General features: G+C 35.5%; 1 protein-coding gene across 2 annotated transcripts in view; it reads right to left on the reverse strand.

Annotated features, from left to right (window-relative positions):
- Positions 1–3,758: 3,758 nt before the first annotated feature.
- Positions 3,759–19,431, reverse strand: part of SLC16A7 (solute carrier family 16 member 7) — a 169,656-nt gene continuing 153,983 nt past the window's right edge. For both annotated transcript variants that reach the window (XM_060195016.1, XM_007516684.3), the window contains 3 exons: positions 11,089–11,232; positions 6,443–7,261; positions 3,759–4,585 (listed from right to left, as the gene is read on the reverse strand). In XM_060195016.1, coding sequence (XP_060050999.1) covers positions 4,317–4,585; positions 6,443–7,261; positions 11,089–11,232 — 1,232 coding nt within the window. In that variant the 3' untranslated portion in view covers positions 3,759–4,316. The remainder of the gene's footprint in view (positions 4,586–6,442; positions 7,262–11,088; positions 11,233–19,431) is intronic.

Genomic DNA, 19,431 nt, shown 5'->3' on the forward strand with positions numbered 1-19,431 from the left:
ACACATACAGCTTAAAATTTTTATTTATATTTTTTATTTTATTTTTTATATTATTTTTTATTTATTTTCCCTTTTGTTGCCCTTGTTTAACATTTGTGGTTATTATTGTTGTTATTGATGCCATAGTTATTGGATAGAACAGAGAGAAATGGAGATAGAGAGAGGGGGAGAGAAAGATAGACACCTGCAGACCTGCTTCACCACTTGTGAAGCGACTCCCCTGCACGTGGGGAGCTGGGGACTCCCACCAGGATCCTCACAGCGGTCCTTACGCTTAGCGTCATGTGTGCTTAACCTGCTGAGCCACCACCCAGCTCCCCTTGTATTTATAGTTGATTTACCTTTGCTTATACAACGTTTCTGGGAGGCAGCATAGTTAAAACCCGAGAGGTTTTTTTTGTTTTTTTTTTTTGTTTGTTTTTAAATTAACCTGAGTTTTGGTTTTTAGTTCTGGTTGTCACATAGTGCCTATTAACTTAAGAAACTTGTGGAACTTCCTGTTGTATACATTAGTTTTGTTTCATTCCTTTACCATATCATATTAACCCTACCTATGGTTTTCTTCAAATATTATCACGTAATATGTAGGCAGCATTCATAGCACATAAATATTAGTTTAGTTTCTGCTTTGTATCTTTTCTATTAAATTCAACTTAATCATCATGAATACAGCATTAGGAGTGTTTATAAAGCTACTTTTCATGGAAAGTAAGTTTCAAATCACTGATGAAGGACTTCATTAATTTATGACAATACATAAATTACATTTATGGAATATGTCTTGTGCTATCTCCTCTCTATAGACTTGTCATGTGTGGTCAGAAGAAGATGAGCATAATGTACCTAGATTTTCAAAATTCACATTTAATACCTCAAATTTAATTATTTTATTATTTATGAATGTCTAGGAAGGGTCATGATCCACGATGGTATGACAGAAGTAAAACACAGAGGTTATGGTAACTTACACTGAAAGATCATTACAATTTTTTCCAAAGTAGAGTATACTGGAAACTTAACCAGGGCTTTTTAAATGTGCATTAATTGTACTCAAAAAGGATCAGGAAAGAGGGGGGGAGGCAATGTGAGAACAAGTCTATACTCAATATTCTAGTCCTAAGTTAGGGAGGGGAGATTTAAGAATAAATATTGAAAAGTATGGGTTGCTCTGTTATCATAAATGCAAAAATACTTATACTTGCCAGTCATGATGACTTACTTTGGTAAGATGGTTTATAACCTTTCTGTAAAGATTTAAATAATGTACTCTGCTTCATGATACCTTGAGTCTTTAAAATATATTTTTCTCTGGGGGAAGAAAACGGCTGATCACCAGAGACATAGAAGCCAATTCATTCTCTCATTTATGGATTCGATTTATAAATGCTATAGGTTGATAATTTGCATCTTTGAAAAATTCTGCTAAAGCAACAGATATTCTAACAATTTATAGCAAGTACTGAGAATCAATCTGAAGAAAAATTAGTTTTTATAGAAGCAGTTCTGAATTCCATATGTGGATTCAGATTATAGTCTCCTGTGTGCTCTGATTAAAGGTTCAGCATTTATGTATGAAAATTAGTATGTAAGCATATCTGCAACTTTGTGCAGTGTTAGTGCCAGACACTACCATTTTGTACTTTGTATGCAAAAATTTACTACAATTTTAACAGGATGTGTCAGAAATTAAAAGATGACCAAAGAGCAACAGAATAGATAGAAATTAGTTTTGATAAATTCATCAATAGCCAATAAACTTCTTTTCATGGAAAAACATTCATGGAATGTTCCTACCAGCATGTCTCTAATAACAGGTAGTTAAAAAAAAAACCAACTAAAGCTTTAGACCTTATAGCCCATGATCAGTACTTTGCTGCTTATTTTCTTGCTGGGTTCTGGTGGCTTTTTTAATTTCACTCTACATCTTCAGAGAACTATTGACATTTTTTCATTGTTTGTGATCTAGAACTTCTATATAATCTGCGATGCATTTCTTATGAGTCAGAGTTGAATACAAAAGCAACAATATAAAAAAACAAATTCAAGACTCAACACTGGGCAAAACTAAATTAGGCAAAGCAAAACAAAATTAAAAACAACTATGTATTGCCATATTTTACCTGATTTATTTATGTTTGGCATTGGAACATATTATTTAACTTAATATTTGAAACTATAGATATCTCAAATAAAAATAAATGAACATTGAATGAAATATGAAGTTTATAGATTTTTAAATATTACTCACATGCTTAATTAGCATGTACATTTCACAAAGTCCTTAATAGTAGTTATCATATAACTTTGGTATCAGGTACAATTTTACAGAAAATATAAACAGCACTTGCCTCTAATTTTTAAAAAGATGAACAACAAATTCCCTTTTTGTGTTATTAAAGTGATATCACTTTACTAATGAAACATTCAATGCTGTTTATCAATCATGATGTTAATTTTGATTTATAGATGTAAATGTAACTTGAGCCATAATCCCCGATTTTTCTTATTTAAAAGTATCTTATCATTCAAATGCTTATTGTTCTAAACATATAAGACTATGATAGCCTCTATATTTAAGAGTTGAGTTATTCAGATTTGCAAATGTCTTCATATAGTTATGATGGTGAGAAATTTCAAAGTTAGCCTGGGCTGTGAGATTCTTGCTATCATAATATTTATCATGTATATAGTAACTAAACCTACGCTTCACAAGCAATGTACTAGAAGTCACACACAGCCTCGTTTTTGAAGCTTTTAAAAACACTCTCCTGGTTTGATTTCATTCCTAGCTAGCAGGAAGTCTAATCAGAAATTAGAATCTAAATACTGCCCTTCTTGTGAGATTATTTTCAGTGGTGGAGTAAACGTTTACATTCTTTTTTGCTTCTGCAGTTTGGGAATGGGAATATTTACCCTGAAATGAGAAAAATGAGGGAGCATATTTCTTTCCGCTTTTAGTTTTACTCAAATGAGTCACTCACAATTGCAACCTTTTGATCACCAAAGTGTTTGGGGAATAATTAGAATTTGGCCTACTTGTAATTCTGTTAACTAGCGTTTCGACTGATTGCACTTTGGTGCCTCAGGATGACAGTGGATCTGGACTGAGTTCTGGTTAAAAGAAATCCCTGGTTAGTACTTTACAATTACCAACTAAAATCGTTTCAGAATCAATAAACACAGCACATTGCTAAGAATTACTTCATTCTGGCTTCATTCAATTGATACATTAGGTAGGAATTCTGAAAATTATCTGAAGGTTCTCTTCTCCAGCAGCGGGTACTGATGGCCTCCTTTAAGAAAATCCTGTGCACAGAATCAAATCTGACTATACTTAGAAGCAGTGAGTTAAAGGACTATTTTTTAAATTTTAGCTTATATATGCAATCATTTTATAGCATTTAGCTGTATTTTTGGATTAAGATCACAAACACTCCTTATATTTACTCATGTTTATATCTTTAAAATCCACATAGTAGAATAGCACACTAGGCTGGGAAGATGGCAAACACTTGTGTAAAAGACCTTCATGCCTGACGCTACAAGGTCTCAGGTCCAAGCTCCAGCACCACCCTAAGCCAGACCTGAGCAGTGCTCTGGTATTTATTTACCTCCCTGTCTTCTCGCTCTATCCTCTCCATTAAAACCAGTAAATAGAATATTTTTATAAAGAGTAATATGCAGATGGAGAACATTTCTTTTGCCTTCATGGAATTTTAAGAAAAATTACAAAAATAATATTCTTTATCTTTTTTAACTTTATTTTTTAATATTTATTCCCTTTTGTTGCCCTTGTTGTTTGATTGTTGTAACTATTGATGTCGTCTTATTGAATGTTTCATATTTTGTTCTCCATATATTTTGTGTGTATGTGTGTTTGTGGATGTGGATGTGCGTGTAAGGAGAAATTCCATTTTTCCTTAGTTCCACTACTTGCTTTAATTTTCATATTAAATGAGTTCATTTTTATTGGAATTAGCATATTCCTTCTAAGTACTTAAACCACGGGTTTGGAAGTTAGATCATGAGATCCAAGAGTGAAGTTATAAAATTCTTAAAAATTATTTAAGCCACCACAACCAGAATCTTGTGTGAAAATAAACCAAGCATGCTGGTTCTTTAGCAGGAAAATCTCCAAATTAAATTTTCCAAATTTTAAAAAGCCACAAACTAAAAAAAAATTTTTAAAAAATGTGCCTTTGTGGAGAATCCTTAATTATGGCTCCTTTCAATAAGATTCTTCTCTAATATGTTGAGAGAAAAAAAAAATACTCCTAAGAAAGTCATAAACACTGAAGTCAGAGATGTGATTTTTGTTAAATATTGGTTTCTCTCTCTGAAGGAGTACTCTCTGTTCTTTTGCTTTTGACAATAACAGTTGGTTGCGTAGATTGAGTCAAAGGTTCTTTTTCTCTAGACACAAGGTCATTCATTTTCTTCTTCGCTTCTTCCAATTTCTTTTCCTTTTCCAGCAATCTGTAGTTGAAAATATTGCCAATGAGCAGCCATATACTTGATGCGACCACAATAGCACCACAGGCTAGATACATATATTTATAATCACCAGTCTTATCCACCAAAACACCTGAAAGATAGAGAACATAATTTAAGACAGTGTAATAAAGCAGTTATAAAAATTTAAAACAAATCCTACCCCAGAGTATCTACTTAAGTTAATATTAAATAAATTATCAACAAAGAAAAATATGTATTGTAGATAATAACACTAAAGGTACGTTGTATGTCTAATTTTGTATGGCATTATATTACCAATATATTTTCTTTATTGTTAGAAACAAAAGAAGTCAAACAAATAAATTAGACCACTCATTTATAACCAAGTGAAAAACGAAAGGTCAACTTGTGTTTGAGATAAACAAATAAATTATCATACAAAAAGACCTAGGAAAAGGAAAAATAAAAAGGTCACTGGTAGTAGTGAATTTCTTGGCGGGCTCTGAACCCAAGAAATAACCTTTGCTGTAAAATAATAACAACTAGTATCATATTTTATACTTAAATATATTACATTTTATATAATTGTTATTGTAATTCATAAAATAAGAAATATGCAATTAACAAATTAATCATGAGTTTTCCTATTCCAAATGAGTCATTGATAAAATATAAACAGTTTAAAAACTTAGATCAATAGATGTTTTATTTAGCTTGGTGATTACTCTCACCACCAGGGGGCAGGACAAAAGTGGAAGTGAATATCCATGTTTAGTATTAACCAAAGCCACATGTAATGGTTACAGGAGAAGGCTAAACCATAAAAAATATTTAATGTTTGCAACCTTAAAATCAAAGCTTAAATAAAGCTTCAAAATTAACTTATCCAGGTGACTGAATCTCTACTTTGTAATTGAATATACAGAATATACATATTCTTACAGGTTTTATTGAAAATATTTCAAATTTTAAAAGGAACCATTATAATTTATAAATATGGAATTAAATATCCAAATAATGAATTCAATTTTGCATTCCACTTACATTTCTGCATATATATGCATATTTATATGAATGTGTATACATATGCCATTCAATAATACTATAGAAATACTTTCGGGTGGCACACACAGAACCATGCATAAGGACTGGGTTCAAGCTCCCAGCTCTCTGCCTGCAGATGGCATGCTTCATGAGCCATGATGCAAGCCTGCAGGTATCTCTCCTTCTCTCATTCTCACTGTCAATTTCTACCCGTCCTAACTAATAAAAAGAAAAAGGAAAAAAAATATCCGCCAAGTGCAGTGCTCATAGGGCTGGCACTGAGCCCCAGTGATAACTCTGGTGACAATATTTATGTTACTTTCTTGGGCATTTAATAAATTCTTTACTCATATAATACTGTGTTCTGATAAGAAAATAGGCCTAGGGCTAAAGGGACATCCCACCAGGTCAGGCAGGTATCTTATTAAGAATCTTGTCCAGATTCATATCCTGTCACATAGGATATGCTGTGATTTCTCTCTCTCCCTCTGTCTATTCCTGTGAATATGAAAGTGACCCAGACCAATGCATGCAATAAGATTTAAAAAATTAGAAAACTAAAAGGTAGGACATCCTGACTTTTAAACTTTTGACTCATTTTAATATGATAGAAATTTGTTCACCAATTATTAATGAAAAAGTGGCATTTTATTTTCATTTTACAGATTTCAAAAGATAAATCAATAAAGATAAGGCCTGAAAAATGTTACTAATTATAAGTCTAATTTAAATTTTAAGTTCATAAATCCAGACTCTGAGGAAACTTAGACCTAAAACTAATTGTGAAATTTAAAGCTGCACAATAAAACCTAGGACTAACATTACCCATAATCCTTCATACCATTTGTACTTTTTATTACAATCGACATTGTTCACTACCATGAAAACCCGAACTAACAGATATCAATTTTATGTCATTGATTTCCTTGAAATACATTCTTACCAGCGATGGGAGGGCCAAGAAGAACTGGGCAACATTCCACAATTGTGACAAGTCCCACAGCACTGGAAAACCTTGATGCACCCACAAGGTCCATGAGGGTTTCAAACAAGACACTGCTAACACTCCCAAAGCCAAGGCCAAAGAATACAGCATATACCACCAGGCTTGTATAGCTTTGTGCCAGTGGGCATAGGAGATGACATACTCCATTGAACATGATTGCAAAACTGAAAAAGTACTGGATCCGGGGTCGGATAAGTGGGGAGTTAGCAATTACTCCAACAGAAGGCCTCGCAAACATATCGACAAAAGCCATCACTGAAAGCAGGAAAGCTGAAGAGTACTCATCAATCCCCTTGTCTTTAGCATAGGAAGCCAAGAATATAATGGGGGCAAAAAATCCTAGAAACATAATGACATTTCCAGATAAATATATCAGAAATCCTCTATGTCTAAAAAGAGAGAAATCTAAGTAAGTGTTAATTTTTTCACAAAATGTTTTCTTCTTAAGCCTTTTCTTCACACCTGATTCATCTGATCTCATATCAATCTTATTTTTAGTCTTGGAAGTAAGTTGTGTGGGTGTAACTGGTCTCATGAGAGCCCCAGCCACACAGGCATGTAACAAAATCCCTGCCAAAATCAAGAAGCTTCCTTTCCAGCCAAAAGTATTTAAAAGGTATTGGTTGAAAGGGGCTAATGTACTTAAAAACACAGGACTCCCTGCCATGGCTATCCCATTTGCCATGGGTCGTTTCGCATAGAAGTATTTGCCAATTATAGTTAGGGCAGGTTGCAGGTTGAAGGCCAAACCTAAGCCTAGAAAGAACAAGAGAAAAAAATAATTATACCACTCATGTAGTAAATTACACTTCACAACTAGCATTCAAGTAGGCAAAACAGAACTAAAAGTACAATAGCAAGAGGATATGTTTGACTGATATCAATAAATTTGATCATAAACGTAAAGGTTCTCGTAACTGAACACTTAATCTCTATAAAAATTTCATACTCCTCAGAGGCTGGGTGGTGATGCCCCTGCTGGCCCCTGCATGGGGAAGCTTCACAAGTAGTGAAACTATGGCTTTCTCTCACTCTATCCCCCTTTTCAGTTTCTCACTGTGCTGTCAAATTGAAACACGCACACGCACACACGCACACACACACCCCCCGCACTAAGTTCTGGCAATAACTGTGGTAGCAATAAAAACCAAAATAATTCATACTTTAAAACACAAAATAAAACTAAGAAAATTTGTTGACATTTTCACAATAAGTTGAAAGACAAACTATTAGTTTTTAAATACAATCACTTGATTCCACAGATAAATACATTTCTCTGTATATCTGGAATATACATACATAGACTATATTCTGTATGAGCAAGAATGTACTTATGATTTGAATACTTTCAGAGTTGGAAGAATGTGAACAGATTAAGAAGGCTGTTATTTCTAAACAATTTCACATCTCTCTGAAAAGATTTATTTCAGAGCCATGTAAGTAATCAAAAAGAATAGTAACTTCGTTCTATCAATACCATGCTCTCCATGCCTTATATTTCAAAAATACAGATACACTGTTTGTTAACTCAAAACTAAATAAATTTTGCTTGACAATTACTCTTATTTTATAGATTAAAACTTATTGATTAGCTTTCAAAAAAATCTTGCCACCTAGGAACTCCTTAACAATGCTGAATAGCACTGTTAAGAAATCTGTTACTTTTGAGGGCCCTCAGGTGGCCCACCCAGTAGAGTGCACAAATTACCACATGCAAGAACCCTTGTTTGAGTCCATAGCCACCTCATGGGAGCATCTTCAGTGGGGAGACTTCATGAGTAGTCGTGCAGTGCTGAAGTGTCTCCCTTATCTCTTTGCCTCTCTCCTCTCTCTCATCTCTCACCCTCTGTCAAAAATGAAAAAAAAAAAAAAAGGAAAAAAAAGCTACCAGAGCCTGTGGAGTCTAGTCTAGATAATGAGCCCCAGAAATAACCATGGTAGAAGGGAAGGAAGGAAGGGAGGGAGGGAGGGAGGGAGAGAAAGGGGAAAGAAAAGGAAAGAGCATGGGAGGAAAGGGAAGATATAAGAAAGGAAGTGGAAGATAGAGAAAGGGAGAGGAAGAGAGAGGAAAAGAGAGGATGGAAGGGAGGGGGAAGGGAGAGAAGAGGAGAGGAGAAGGAAGAGAAGAGAGGAAGGAGGGGAGAGATGAGGAGAGAAGGGAGAGGAGAGGAGGAAGGGGAGGGGAACTGGGTGTACCAGTCTCCCTCTTCTTTGTTTTTAATATGGACAAAACATTTTCCTTTGGGGATTTTTGGGATTATACATTAGAACAGAAAGAAAGAAAGAAAGAAAGAAAGAAAGAAAGAAAGAAAGAAAGAAAGAAAGAAAGAGAGAAAGGGAGAGAAAAGGAAAAGAAAAGAAAAAAGAAAAGAAAGAAAGATGTAGTACTTATCAGGGCATCCAAAAGTTTAATTTTAAATAAATAAATATTGATATTGCAACATAATAATCACAATATCATTTGTATAACATCTTACAGTTTAAGAAATTATTTGATATGAGTAAAACCTATTTTGTTTTTAATGAGAATTAGAACTGAAAAAAATTCAAGTGACTTGCCCAGTAATACACATAGATAAGTAGTACAGACAGATTTCTAATTCCAATTTCGTGTTTGTTTTGTTATAGCAGAATAGAAAATAGATAACAGATATCTCCTAAAGATAATTTGGATTAACAACTGGAGGCAGAATTCCACATGATAATTAAGGGTGGGAGGAGTGGCATAGAAAAAGATATTTGAACTTTCAGGGTGGGGAGAGTGCTGAGTAGGCTTGAGAATAAGATTGGCATGTCTATGGGCCTGGATTGAGCAGTGCTCTGGTCTTTTGTTCATATCAAGAAATAAGTCATTTTAAAAAAGGAATTTAAATTTTGCAGGTGGGGACTGGGGGCTTAAACCTAGTGCCTTAGGCACTATAACGTGCGCTCAACCAGGTGCGCCACTACCCATCGCCTCTCCCTCTCTTTTATATGCTAAAATATGACAAAGATAGAGGAGCAAAGAGATCACAGGATCACACAGTTATGAGTTTGAAAATAACATCACTGATTTCAGAAACCAGAGTAGTCGCTCCATTATAATGATTCTTAGGCATAAGAAGATCCTCATGTGGGATCTCAAAAGGATTTGCCTTAACAAAAGAAAATATTGTGTATAGGTTATAAAGAATAATATTTCAGTATCGTTATCGCTGAGATTTCAGTGGATTGGTAGATTTTTTATGAAATGGTGTAAAAGTGGACTGGTCTGTGTCACAATATAAAAGGAGCTTTTTTTAAATCTGTAGTAATAAGGTGTAAATAATGTCTTTATATAGTAAAGTTTGATTTTTCTTAAAAACTTGAAAGTAGTTTCATTTATTTATATTTATATATTATTATTTGGTCACCCCCAAGGTTTCACAGGACTGGGTTGGCTTTTACAGACAGCAAGAGACATAGAGAGTAAGGGAGCTAGTCCAGCACCGTGTTACTCCAACATGGTGCTCCAGGGATGGAACCTGAGCTGCAGGCATGGCAAAGCAGGGACCCTCCTAGCTGAGCTATCTCAGCTACCCTCAGATGCACTCAAAAGGCTTAATGCAATTTCTTGGTGTCCTTTAATCACCCTTTTAAAGAAATGTTGATTGAGAGGATTGTTATCATCACTTGGATATAGCTCCACATCTCTCTAAGATGAAGTATCAGCACATGTCACTATACACCAGACCATCCTCCTCCTCCACTATAGGGTATCGGAATGAGATGAATACGTATATTATTTCCCAAATGTAAATATTCAGATCAGCTAGTCAACTGAAGTTATACATGAGAAACTACTGTAGTCAAATATCCCCATATAATTTAAGCATTTTTGTGTTTAGTTGTAAATGCACCTTAGCTCTTAAACAGAATCATTTAGTAAGAAAAACGAGATACCATACAGGGTCAGAACATAAACATTATTCTTAAATAAATGTATCCATAAAATATTTTGGACCATTATTTTTCATCAGTTTCATGAGTAATCAGTCAGATACTCTATGCACTAAGAAGTAATGAAGCTTTTTGGTTTTCCACAGTTGAAACTGTTATCAGAGAGTCTGTGTCCATGATACCATCCTAACTGGCTTAACAGTTAAATAATACAGTTAAAAAAATCCCAAATGATTTCATTTTTCACATTTATGTCAAAGTACTTAACTGTTTTTCCTATTTCTTGGGATGGGTTTGACTGTTAAATACTTCATATTTCAGTGTCCTAAAATGAAAATACTTAAACACTTTAAGCTAGATATACAAAAGTTCCAAGAAAGGAACAGAAATTTTCAGTTGCCTATGCTTCTTAAAGAACACCGTTAACAGCGGCCAGGGTGTGGCCAGGCACACCTGGCTAAAGTGCACACTACAGTGTGCAAGGACCTGGGTTCAAGCCCCTGGTCCTCGCCTGTAGGGGGAAAGCTTCCCAAGTGGTGAAGCAGGACTGCAGGAATCTCTCAGTCTCTTTCTTTCTCCAATAATAACTACATAAATAAAAGGGAAAAAAGAACATTGCAAACAACAAATATTAAAAAGTAAATTGAAAGCACAAAATGACTTACCTCCAAGGACTCCCACAGTAACATAAAGGTGTAAAATACTTTCACTGAAAGAGGCTGCGGTCATTCCTATACAGCATAACAAGCCTCCTATCATCACCACTGGACGGCTGCCATATTTATTCACCAAAACGCTACTTATGGGACCTGAGGTAGAGAAAGAAGAAACATTCAGTTACTGGATGACTTTTAAAAAAAAAAAAAAAAAAAAGAAAACATTTTTAAATTTTGTAAGTGAGAAAGCACAATTTAATGATAATGGGAAATAGTTTATCTAAAATATAACAAACACTTTTATTTTTAAAGCTGTATTTATTTTATGAGACGAAGACACCAGTGCATCACTCCGGCAGAAGTGGTTCTAAGATCAAATGCATGCAGGACCTTTTCTGTGCAAACCTTGCTCTCTACACTCCGATCCACCACATAGCTGCAGAATGGAGACTTTCAACACTTGTAGTCATTTTGATTCATTTTTTAAAATTGTATTGTATTGTATTTATTATTGGCTAGAGACAGAGAGAAATTGAAAGGAGAGGGGGAGATAGGAAAAGAAACAGAAAGAGATACCGCAACCCCTACCTCACCACTTTCCCCCTGCAAGTGGGGACCAGGAGTTTGACCCTGGGTCCTTGTGCACTGTAATGTATATGATTCACTAGGTGCGCCACCATCTGGCCCCACTGGTTAGTTTTGCTTTGTTTTTTTCTTTACCAGAGCACTGCTCAGCTTTGGTTGGGGAGGAGTGGGGTGGGGAATGGCGATTGAACCTGGGACTATGGAGCTGCTCAGGCAAGAGCATCTTTTTGTATAACCATTATGCTACCCAACCCTCAACCCAATTAGTTATTTTTAACCAGATATATGAAAGCAAACAAGATAATTTACAGCAAGTTTTTTAAAATATAATTTGCAATTATCTTAAGGACTTAATTTTTGACAGGAAAGATTTTCAACAGGACACTGCTAAAATATTTTATCTCAGGTAAATTAGTGCAACAACAAAAACACTAAGGCACTATATAAATGACTTATCTCTGTTAGAATTATTTTCTTTTTCAAAAATACTATTTATTTATTATCGGATAGAGACAGAAATCGAGAGTGGAGGGGGAGATACAGAGGGAGAGAGACAGAGAGACACCTACAGACCTGCCTCACCACTCATGAAGCTTTCCCCCTGCAGGTGGGGACCAGGGGCTTGAATGCAGGTCCTTGTGCACTGTAATGTGAGCCACCACCTGGCCCCCTAGAATTCTTTTAAACAATAATGTGTGTATGTATGCACACACTACCTTATAACTTAAAATATTTTAATAATTCTACCTCTGTGATTTTCCCATAATACCATATTTTTCAGCTTGAACACACAAATGATTTATGTCTTAATATGTTAGAAGTAAAGGTATCTTTATTTAATTGTCTCTCAAAACTTGTTCATCAAGTTGCAGTCATAGGTAGGAATGTGGCTGTCATGGTCTCTAGATGCACATAGTATGAAGCACAAGAACTCGTGCAAGGATCCCGGTTCAAGCCCCCTGGCTCCCCACCTGCTGGGGAGTCGCTTCACAGGCAGTGAAGCAGGTCTTGTATAAGGGTAGTTGCTATATACTGGGGATTTAATTATGAAAACACAACTCTAATCATCAGTACTTCATAGTCCAGAGGAAGAAATCATTAAAAAGTTATTTAAGAACTGTGGCAAGCACCATAATAAATGCTGAATGGTCAGTATGAATTGAAAGGCATTTATCATTTACTTGGACTAATGGCAATGATCTCTTCTTGGTATCATTTATGTTATGTATAACATTTTCTATTTGGTGCTGATTAACTAAAAACTAGGCTAACTGATTACTATATTATATAAATATGTTAGCCTAAATGGTGTGAGTTTTAATTTGAGTATAGGCTATGAATCACAACTTAATCTACAATGTATGCCATTCTCTGTGTTAGAATAATCACATCAAGGTTTTTATTTTTTCCATTACCCTGATAAATTATAAATTATATAGCTTTAAAAAAGGATTTTCTATAAGAGATATATTTGTCCAACTCATCTACAGTGTTTCTTCTAACAAATATGTGAAGTCATAAAGGGCTTTCCAGAGTGCAATGCGTGGATTGCAGTGTTGCCATACATACTTCAGCTACTAGTTTGTTTGATGCATATTCCTGTCAGCAGCTTCTGTCTTTTAAGGTTGCAGCTCCATTATATTTGGCACAATACTTATCTCAAAGGGGTCAGGCAGTGGCAAACCCAGTTGAGCGTACACATTACAAAGCGCAAGGACCTGGATTCAAGTCCCTGGTCCCCACCTGCAGGAGGGAAGCTATCTAGCACCTGTCTATCTATCATTTATCTATCTTTTAATTCATTTGCTACCAGTGTTATCACTGGGGCTCATAACCCCACTGTTCCTGGCAGCAATTTTGATATAGTGTGAGAGGCAGACAAAGGTAGATGGGGGACAGAAGACAGAAAGAGAGACACCTACCAAACTGCTCCATAAGTTGTGAGCTTCCCTCCTGCAGGTAGGGCCTGGCAGCTTGAGCCTGGGTTCTCATATGGTGACTACTGGCCAAGTTAGCACCTGACCCTGCTATCTTCTAAGTGAGTTCTGACTTTCTTTCATTAATCTTTTCCTCCCTGTTCCCAGGCCTAGTACTTTTAGAGTGAACCTTAAGTTCTAATGCTGATGAGACCATTTCCATTACCAGATACTAGTGTTTGGTTTTGTTGTTTGTTTTACCAGAGCACTGCTCAACTCTAGCTAATGGTGGTCTTGGGGAATGAACCTGGGACCTTGTATCCTCAGGTATGAAAGGCTTTTTTAGCATATGTCATTATGCTATCCCCACAGCCCAAAATACTGGTTTTAACATGAGTATTTTTGAGCAATTTATGTAGGGTAAGGTTTGTAGAGGTCATCTGGGAAAGGATTTTCTTGTCTTTTTAAAATTTTTAAAAATATTTATTTATTTCCTTTTGTTGCCCTGGTTGTTTTAATGTTGTAGTTATTATTGTTGTTGTTGGATAGGACAGAGAGAAATGGAGAGAGGAGGGGAAGATGGGGGTGGGGGGAGAAAGATAGACACCTGCAGACCTGCTTCACCACCTGTGAAATGACTCCCCTGCAGGTGGGGAGCCGGGGGCTCGAACTGGAATCCTTATGCTGGTCCTTGTGCTTTGTGCCACGTGTGCTTAACCTGCTGCACTACCACCTGACTCCCAGATTTTCTTAAGTCTTAAAAAAAGAAAGAAAAAATGCCCCTGGATGTGTTCATGAGAAGTTAATGTCTAGAGATTCCATAGTCATCACTGAACCCTGAAGGGAGCTTTAAGATGATGCAGATACCAAAGCCCTTGTTTGATCAAACAGCCAATAAATAAATCAACAAATGCAGGAGTGGCCCTGTCTAAAAGAGAAAAAAAAAGAGTTTTGAAAAATCTTTACTTATTTATTTTGAATGGAGACTGAGAAAAAATGTGAGGAAAGGGGGAAGGAGAGAGGGACAGAGACAGAGAGACACTTGCAACCCTGCTTCACCACTCATGAAGCTTTCCCCTGCAGGTGGTGAACAGGGGCTTGAACCTGAGTCCTCATGCGCTGTAATGTGTACACTTCACCAGGTACACCAGCAGCTGGTCTCCCCCCAAACCAGATTCTGTCAAATATTTCATAAAATATTATAGTAATATTTCATACTAGAAACCATATACTAAATATCTTTTCCTCTATAACTTGAAAGGTTAATTAGTTTAAAAATGATCTCAGTGTAATATAACTGCAGACCATTTAAGAGCTTCTGGCATTTTGTTGTACTCAAATACTGAAATAGTTAGTCTCAATAGGAGTTTTGAAATGTGAGTATATAATTCAGATTACACCTTCAAATCCATACATTTCCATAAACCACTCATGAAAACTTAATAATGAGATTTACCAGTTCCAGAGAATACTCAAATACCATTAAGTTAATGGAATTTTTTCCTTATAATATTATTGTATATGGAATATTTCTTAAAATTCTGAGTTTTTCAATTCTTTCCCTCTGCCTATTTTTCATATTTAGTTTAAAATAAAAAAATGTTTCTGGGACCCAAGAGTTAGCATATTGGATAAAGCATTGAACTCTCAAGCACGAGGCCCCCAGTATTCCATGCACGAGGTCCCCAGGATTCCATGTGCCAGTGATTGTGTTTTTTTCTCTATCTCTCCAACAAATATATAAATTAAAAAATGCTGGGGCCGGGTAGTAGCACACCTGCTTGAGTACACATGTTACATGTGGAAGGACCCAGGTTCAAACCTCCCCATCTCCACTTGAAAGAGAAAAGTTTTCTAGTGGTGAAGCAATGCTGCAGGTGTCTCTTTGTCTCTCTCCCTCTCTATTTCTTCCTTCCCTCTTGATTTCTGGCTGTCTCTATCCAGTAAATAAATAAAGATAATAAAGAACATTTAAAAATAATATAAAGTTAAAAATTTTTTTTAAATGTTGCCATAAAGCATTTCATAATGTAATCTGTCTACTGTTGATTCCCTTAACCTTTCACTGCTATATTTATTATTAATATTCTTAAAATGGTATCAATATTCTGCTTTATGGTATAGTTGTTTGCATATTTACTTAAATCACCATAATTTCAGTTTTGAGGGAATCCTATATCTACTTCTTAGATGTAGGACAAATAATAAATTTTATATTGTAAAGACTTTTTTTTAAGATTTATTTATTTATGAGACATACAGAGATAAGTAACATCACAGTAGCCTATGTGGTGTCAGGACCTCATTTTTGAAAATCCTGTGTACTTCATCACCTCCCCAACTACAAAACAAACTACAAAACATACAAAAAACATTATTTTTTGTCAAATAATTTTATTGGGGGGGTAAATACTCAGTTATAGGAAAGTTGTGGACACATAGATACAGCCTCTCGCCTCCTGAACTACGTCTGCAAGCCATTCCCCCACTCACCCATGTCTCCAGCATTATTCCAATGTGCCATTCCTCTCCCCTTCTCCTAGAGTACTTTTAAAAAAAAATTATTTATTTTGCCTCCAGCGTTATCACTGGGGCTCGGTGCTTGCACCACGAATCCACTTTTGTTGCCCTTGTTGTTTTATCATTGTTACTGTGATTGTTATTATTGTCATTGTTGTTGGATAGGACAGAGAGAAACTCAAAGAGGAAGGGAAGACAGGGGGGAAAGAAAGATAGACACCTGCAGACCTGCTTCACCACTTGTGAAGAGACACTCCCCTCCAGTGGGGAGCCAGGGGCTCGAACCAGGATCTTTAAGCCTATCCTTGAGCTTTGCGCCATGTGCCTTAACCCACTGTGCTACTGCCCAACCCCCAAAGTACTTTGCTTTATTATACACACCGTGTCCAATCCTGGTTTTACCCTGTTTTCCCTTAATTTTACTTCCTTTTTAATTTTTTTTTAAATTGCCACCTATGAGTGAGATCAGTTGGTATTCTTTTTCCCCATGCTTAACATGATTCCTTTTAGTTCCATTCAACATGAGACAAAGGAAATTATTGCATTATTTTTATGGCTGAGTAGTATTCCTTTATGTATATACACCACAACTTCATTAACCTTTCACACCTGTCACTGAACATTTACATTGCTTCCAAGTTTGAGCTATTACAAATTGTGCTGCTATGAGCATAGATGTACAAAGATTTTCTGTGTTCTTTGGGTAGAAACCTAGAGCTGGCTCACAGGGTAGGACAATGTCTGAGGAATATCCTGACTGTCTTTCACAGAGGGTTGACCAGTTTATATTCCTATCAGCACTGAAAAGGGCTCTTTTTTCCTCACATCCTCACCAACACTTGTCGTTTCTATGTTTTTTAATGTATAACATTCTTACAGGTATAAAGTAGTATCTTGTTGTCTTTGCATTTCTGATATAATCTGTGACACTGAGCATTTTTCATGTCTGTTGGCCATATGGATATCTTCTTTGGTGAAGAGTCTGTTGATGTCCTCTACCCATTTCCTGGTAGAGTTATTTGCTTTTTACTGCTGAGTCTTGGGAGCTATTTATATATTTTGATTATTAGACCTTTGCCAGATAAATAGAATATATAGATCTTTTCCCATTCACCAGGGCATCTTTCTGTTTTGGTGATGATTACTTTTTGCAGAAGCTTTTCAGTTTGATATAAACCCATTGGTTTATTTTTGTTCTTGTTGTCATTGCTGTTTGACTTGATTCTTCAAAGATGTTTCTGAAGAAAATATCATGGGAGTATTCTGTCAATGTTTTTTTTTTCTTCTATAAATTTGATGGATTCTGGTCTAATGTCTATGTCTTTGATCTACCTGGAGTTGAGTTTTGCATCTAGTGATATGTAGTGGCCCTGTGTTATTCTTCTGCATATTTCAACCCAATTTTCCCAATACCACTTATTTTAAAGGCTTTCCCTTCTCCATTTGATGTTTTTGACTCACTTGTCAAAATTACTTTTCTGTAGGTGTAGAGGTTTATGTTCAGACTATCAATTCTATTCAACTGGTCTGTATATCTTTTTTGGTGTGCCAGTACCAGGAATTTGACTATAATAGTCATGTGGTATAATTTGAGGGAAGGGAGCATGATGTCTCCATTCTTGTTCTTGTTTCTTGAGACTGCTTTGGCTAGCCTAGGTATTTTCTGATTCTAGATAAATTTTTGTAGCTTTTGTTCAATTATTTTGAAATTCGTTAGAACTGTAATAGGGATTTCATTAAATCTGTATCAGCATCTGGGTAAAGTAGTAATTTTAAGAACATTAATGCCTGCTATTCATGAGCCTGTATCTATCTTTTTATTCCTTTGTATCTTTTTTCTATTTCATTAAATAAAGTTGCTCATAATTCTCAGTCTCTTACATTTTTCACCGCCTTTGTTAGGTTTATTCCTAGAAACCAGATTTCTTTTGCTGTTGTTTTAAATGGAACTGACTTGGATTTCTTCTTTCTCTGGCTTAGTATCTGCAGAGAAAAATGCCACTTATTTCTGTATATTGATTTTTAGCCTTTTGCCTTACTAAGTTGTTACATACTTTCCAGTTTGGGGGTTTATATCTTAAAATATTTCATCTTTGAATCGTGAAAATTTTAGTAGAAGAACGTTTTATTTAAATAGATTAAAATTTTATCTCTAGTTAGTCTTATGGGGCCTCAATCAATTCATTGGCATGGTGACATCAAATAGACAAGATGTTTGTTTTTCAGGTAATTAAAGAAAATGAACCCAGGGTCTCTAGCAGATGAGAAGCCTCTCAACCTTATTTTTATTCTTGTATTTTTTTTGGGGGGGGTGGAGGGAAGGAGGAGGAGAAGGAGGGGTGGGAGGAGGAGAATGGTGAATGATAGAAAAGTAAGGGGGAGAAAGGCATAAAACACCATTGCACCATCCATGATGTTCTGTTGTTCTGGTATTTGGTTCTTTTATGTGGTGAAAAAGCTAGGGATTAAAGTATGGAAATGAATATAGAGCATTCTGCTCATTAAATAATGTCCAGGTAGCTAAAGACAAGATGTTAATGGAATCATTTAACAGACTGGGTTACTCTCATCTATTCCATACATAAAACAAAACGTATGTGCCAAGTTAAAATTCATTTTTGAGATATGTATATGGTCTCCATTTGTTTTGATACTTCCTTCAAAGTGACTCTTGTTTGTGTATAAAGATTAATTAAAAATGCCTACTAAAGATATGAATCCCACTCCTACCAACATCTCTTTCACTATCTACTACAGCATTTGGCTGTGTATACAGTATAGAACTATCTTCTCTCAAATTCTGCTACTGACTGGTCACTGCATACCTAGTCTTCTGTTCACTCACAAATAGTAAATACTGGGCTGTCAGAAAAGTTGTGATGTATTTTTTTTCTATGAAAAAAATGCATCATGACTTTTCCAACAACCCAATATGTAGTTGTGCTGTCTCCTTACCTACATTTTGCAAATATAGATAACCAAAATAACTGTTCAACAAAGAGTAAATTTTATCAACAATTAAAATGTGATAATGCTAGAACTGAAACCAAAGTTAAATATGAGTGCAGTTGTAGAAAAAAAGGTTGATCACAGGAATATTGATATTGCTGCTATTCTAGAGCCTCTAGATACATAGCCTCTGGAATTTAAGGAAGGCAAATGTATTAAAAGAGAAAGTGGCTGTGATGAACAAAATATGTTCCACATCAAGTAGTAGTAACATACCTTACATTACAAAAAAGATGATAAAGGTATTTCCTACTCAATATTCAAAACACAAGTTATGTGAGTCAGGCGGTAGCGCAGTGGGTTAAGTGCATGTGGCACAAAG

Source organism: Erinaceus europaeus, chromosome 7 (genome assembly GCF_950295315.1).
Source record: "Erinaceus europaeus chromosome 7, mEriEur2.1, whole genome shotgun sequence".
In the NCBI taxonomy this organism is placed as follows: domain Eukaryota; kingdom Metazoa; phylum Chordata; class Mammalia; order Eulipotyphla; family Erinaceidae; genus Erinaceus; species Erinaceus europaeus.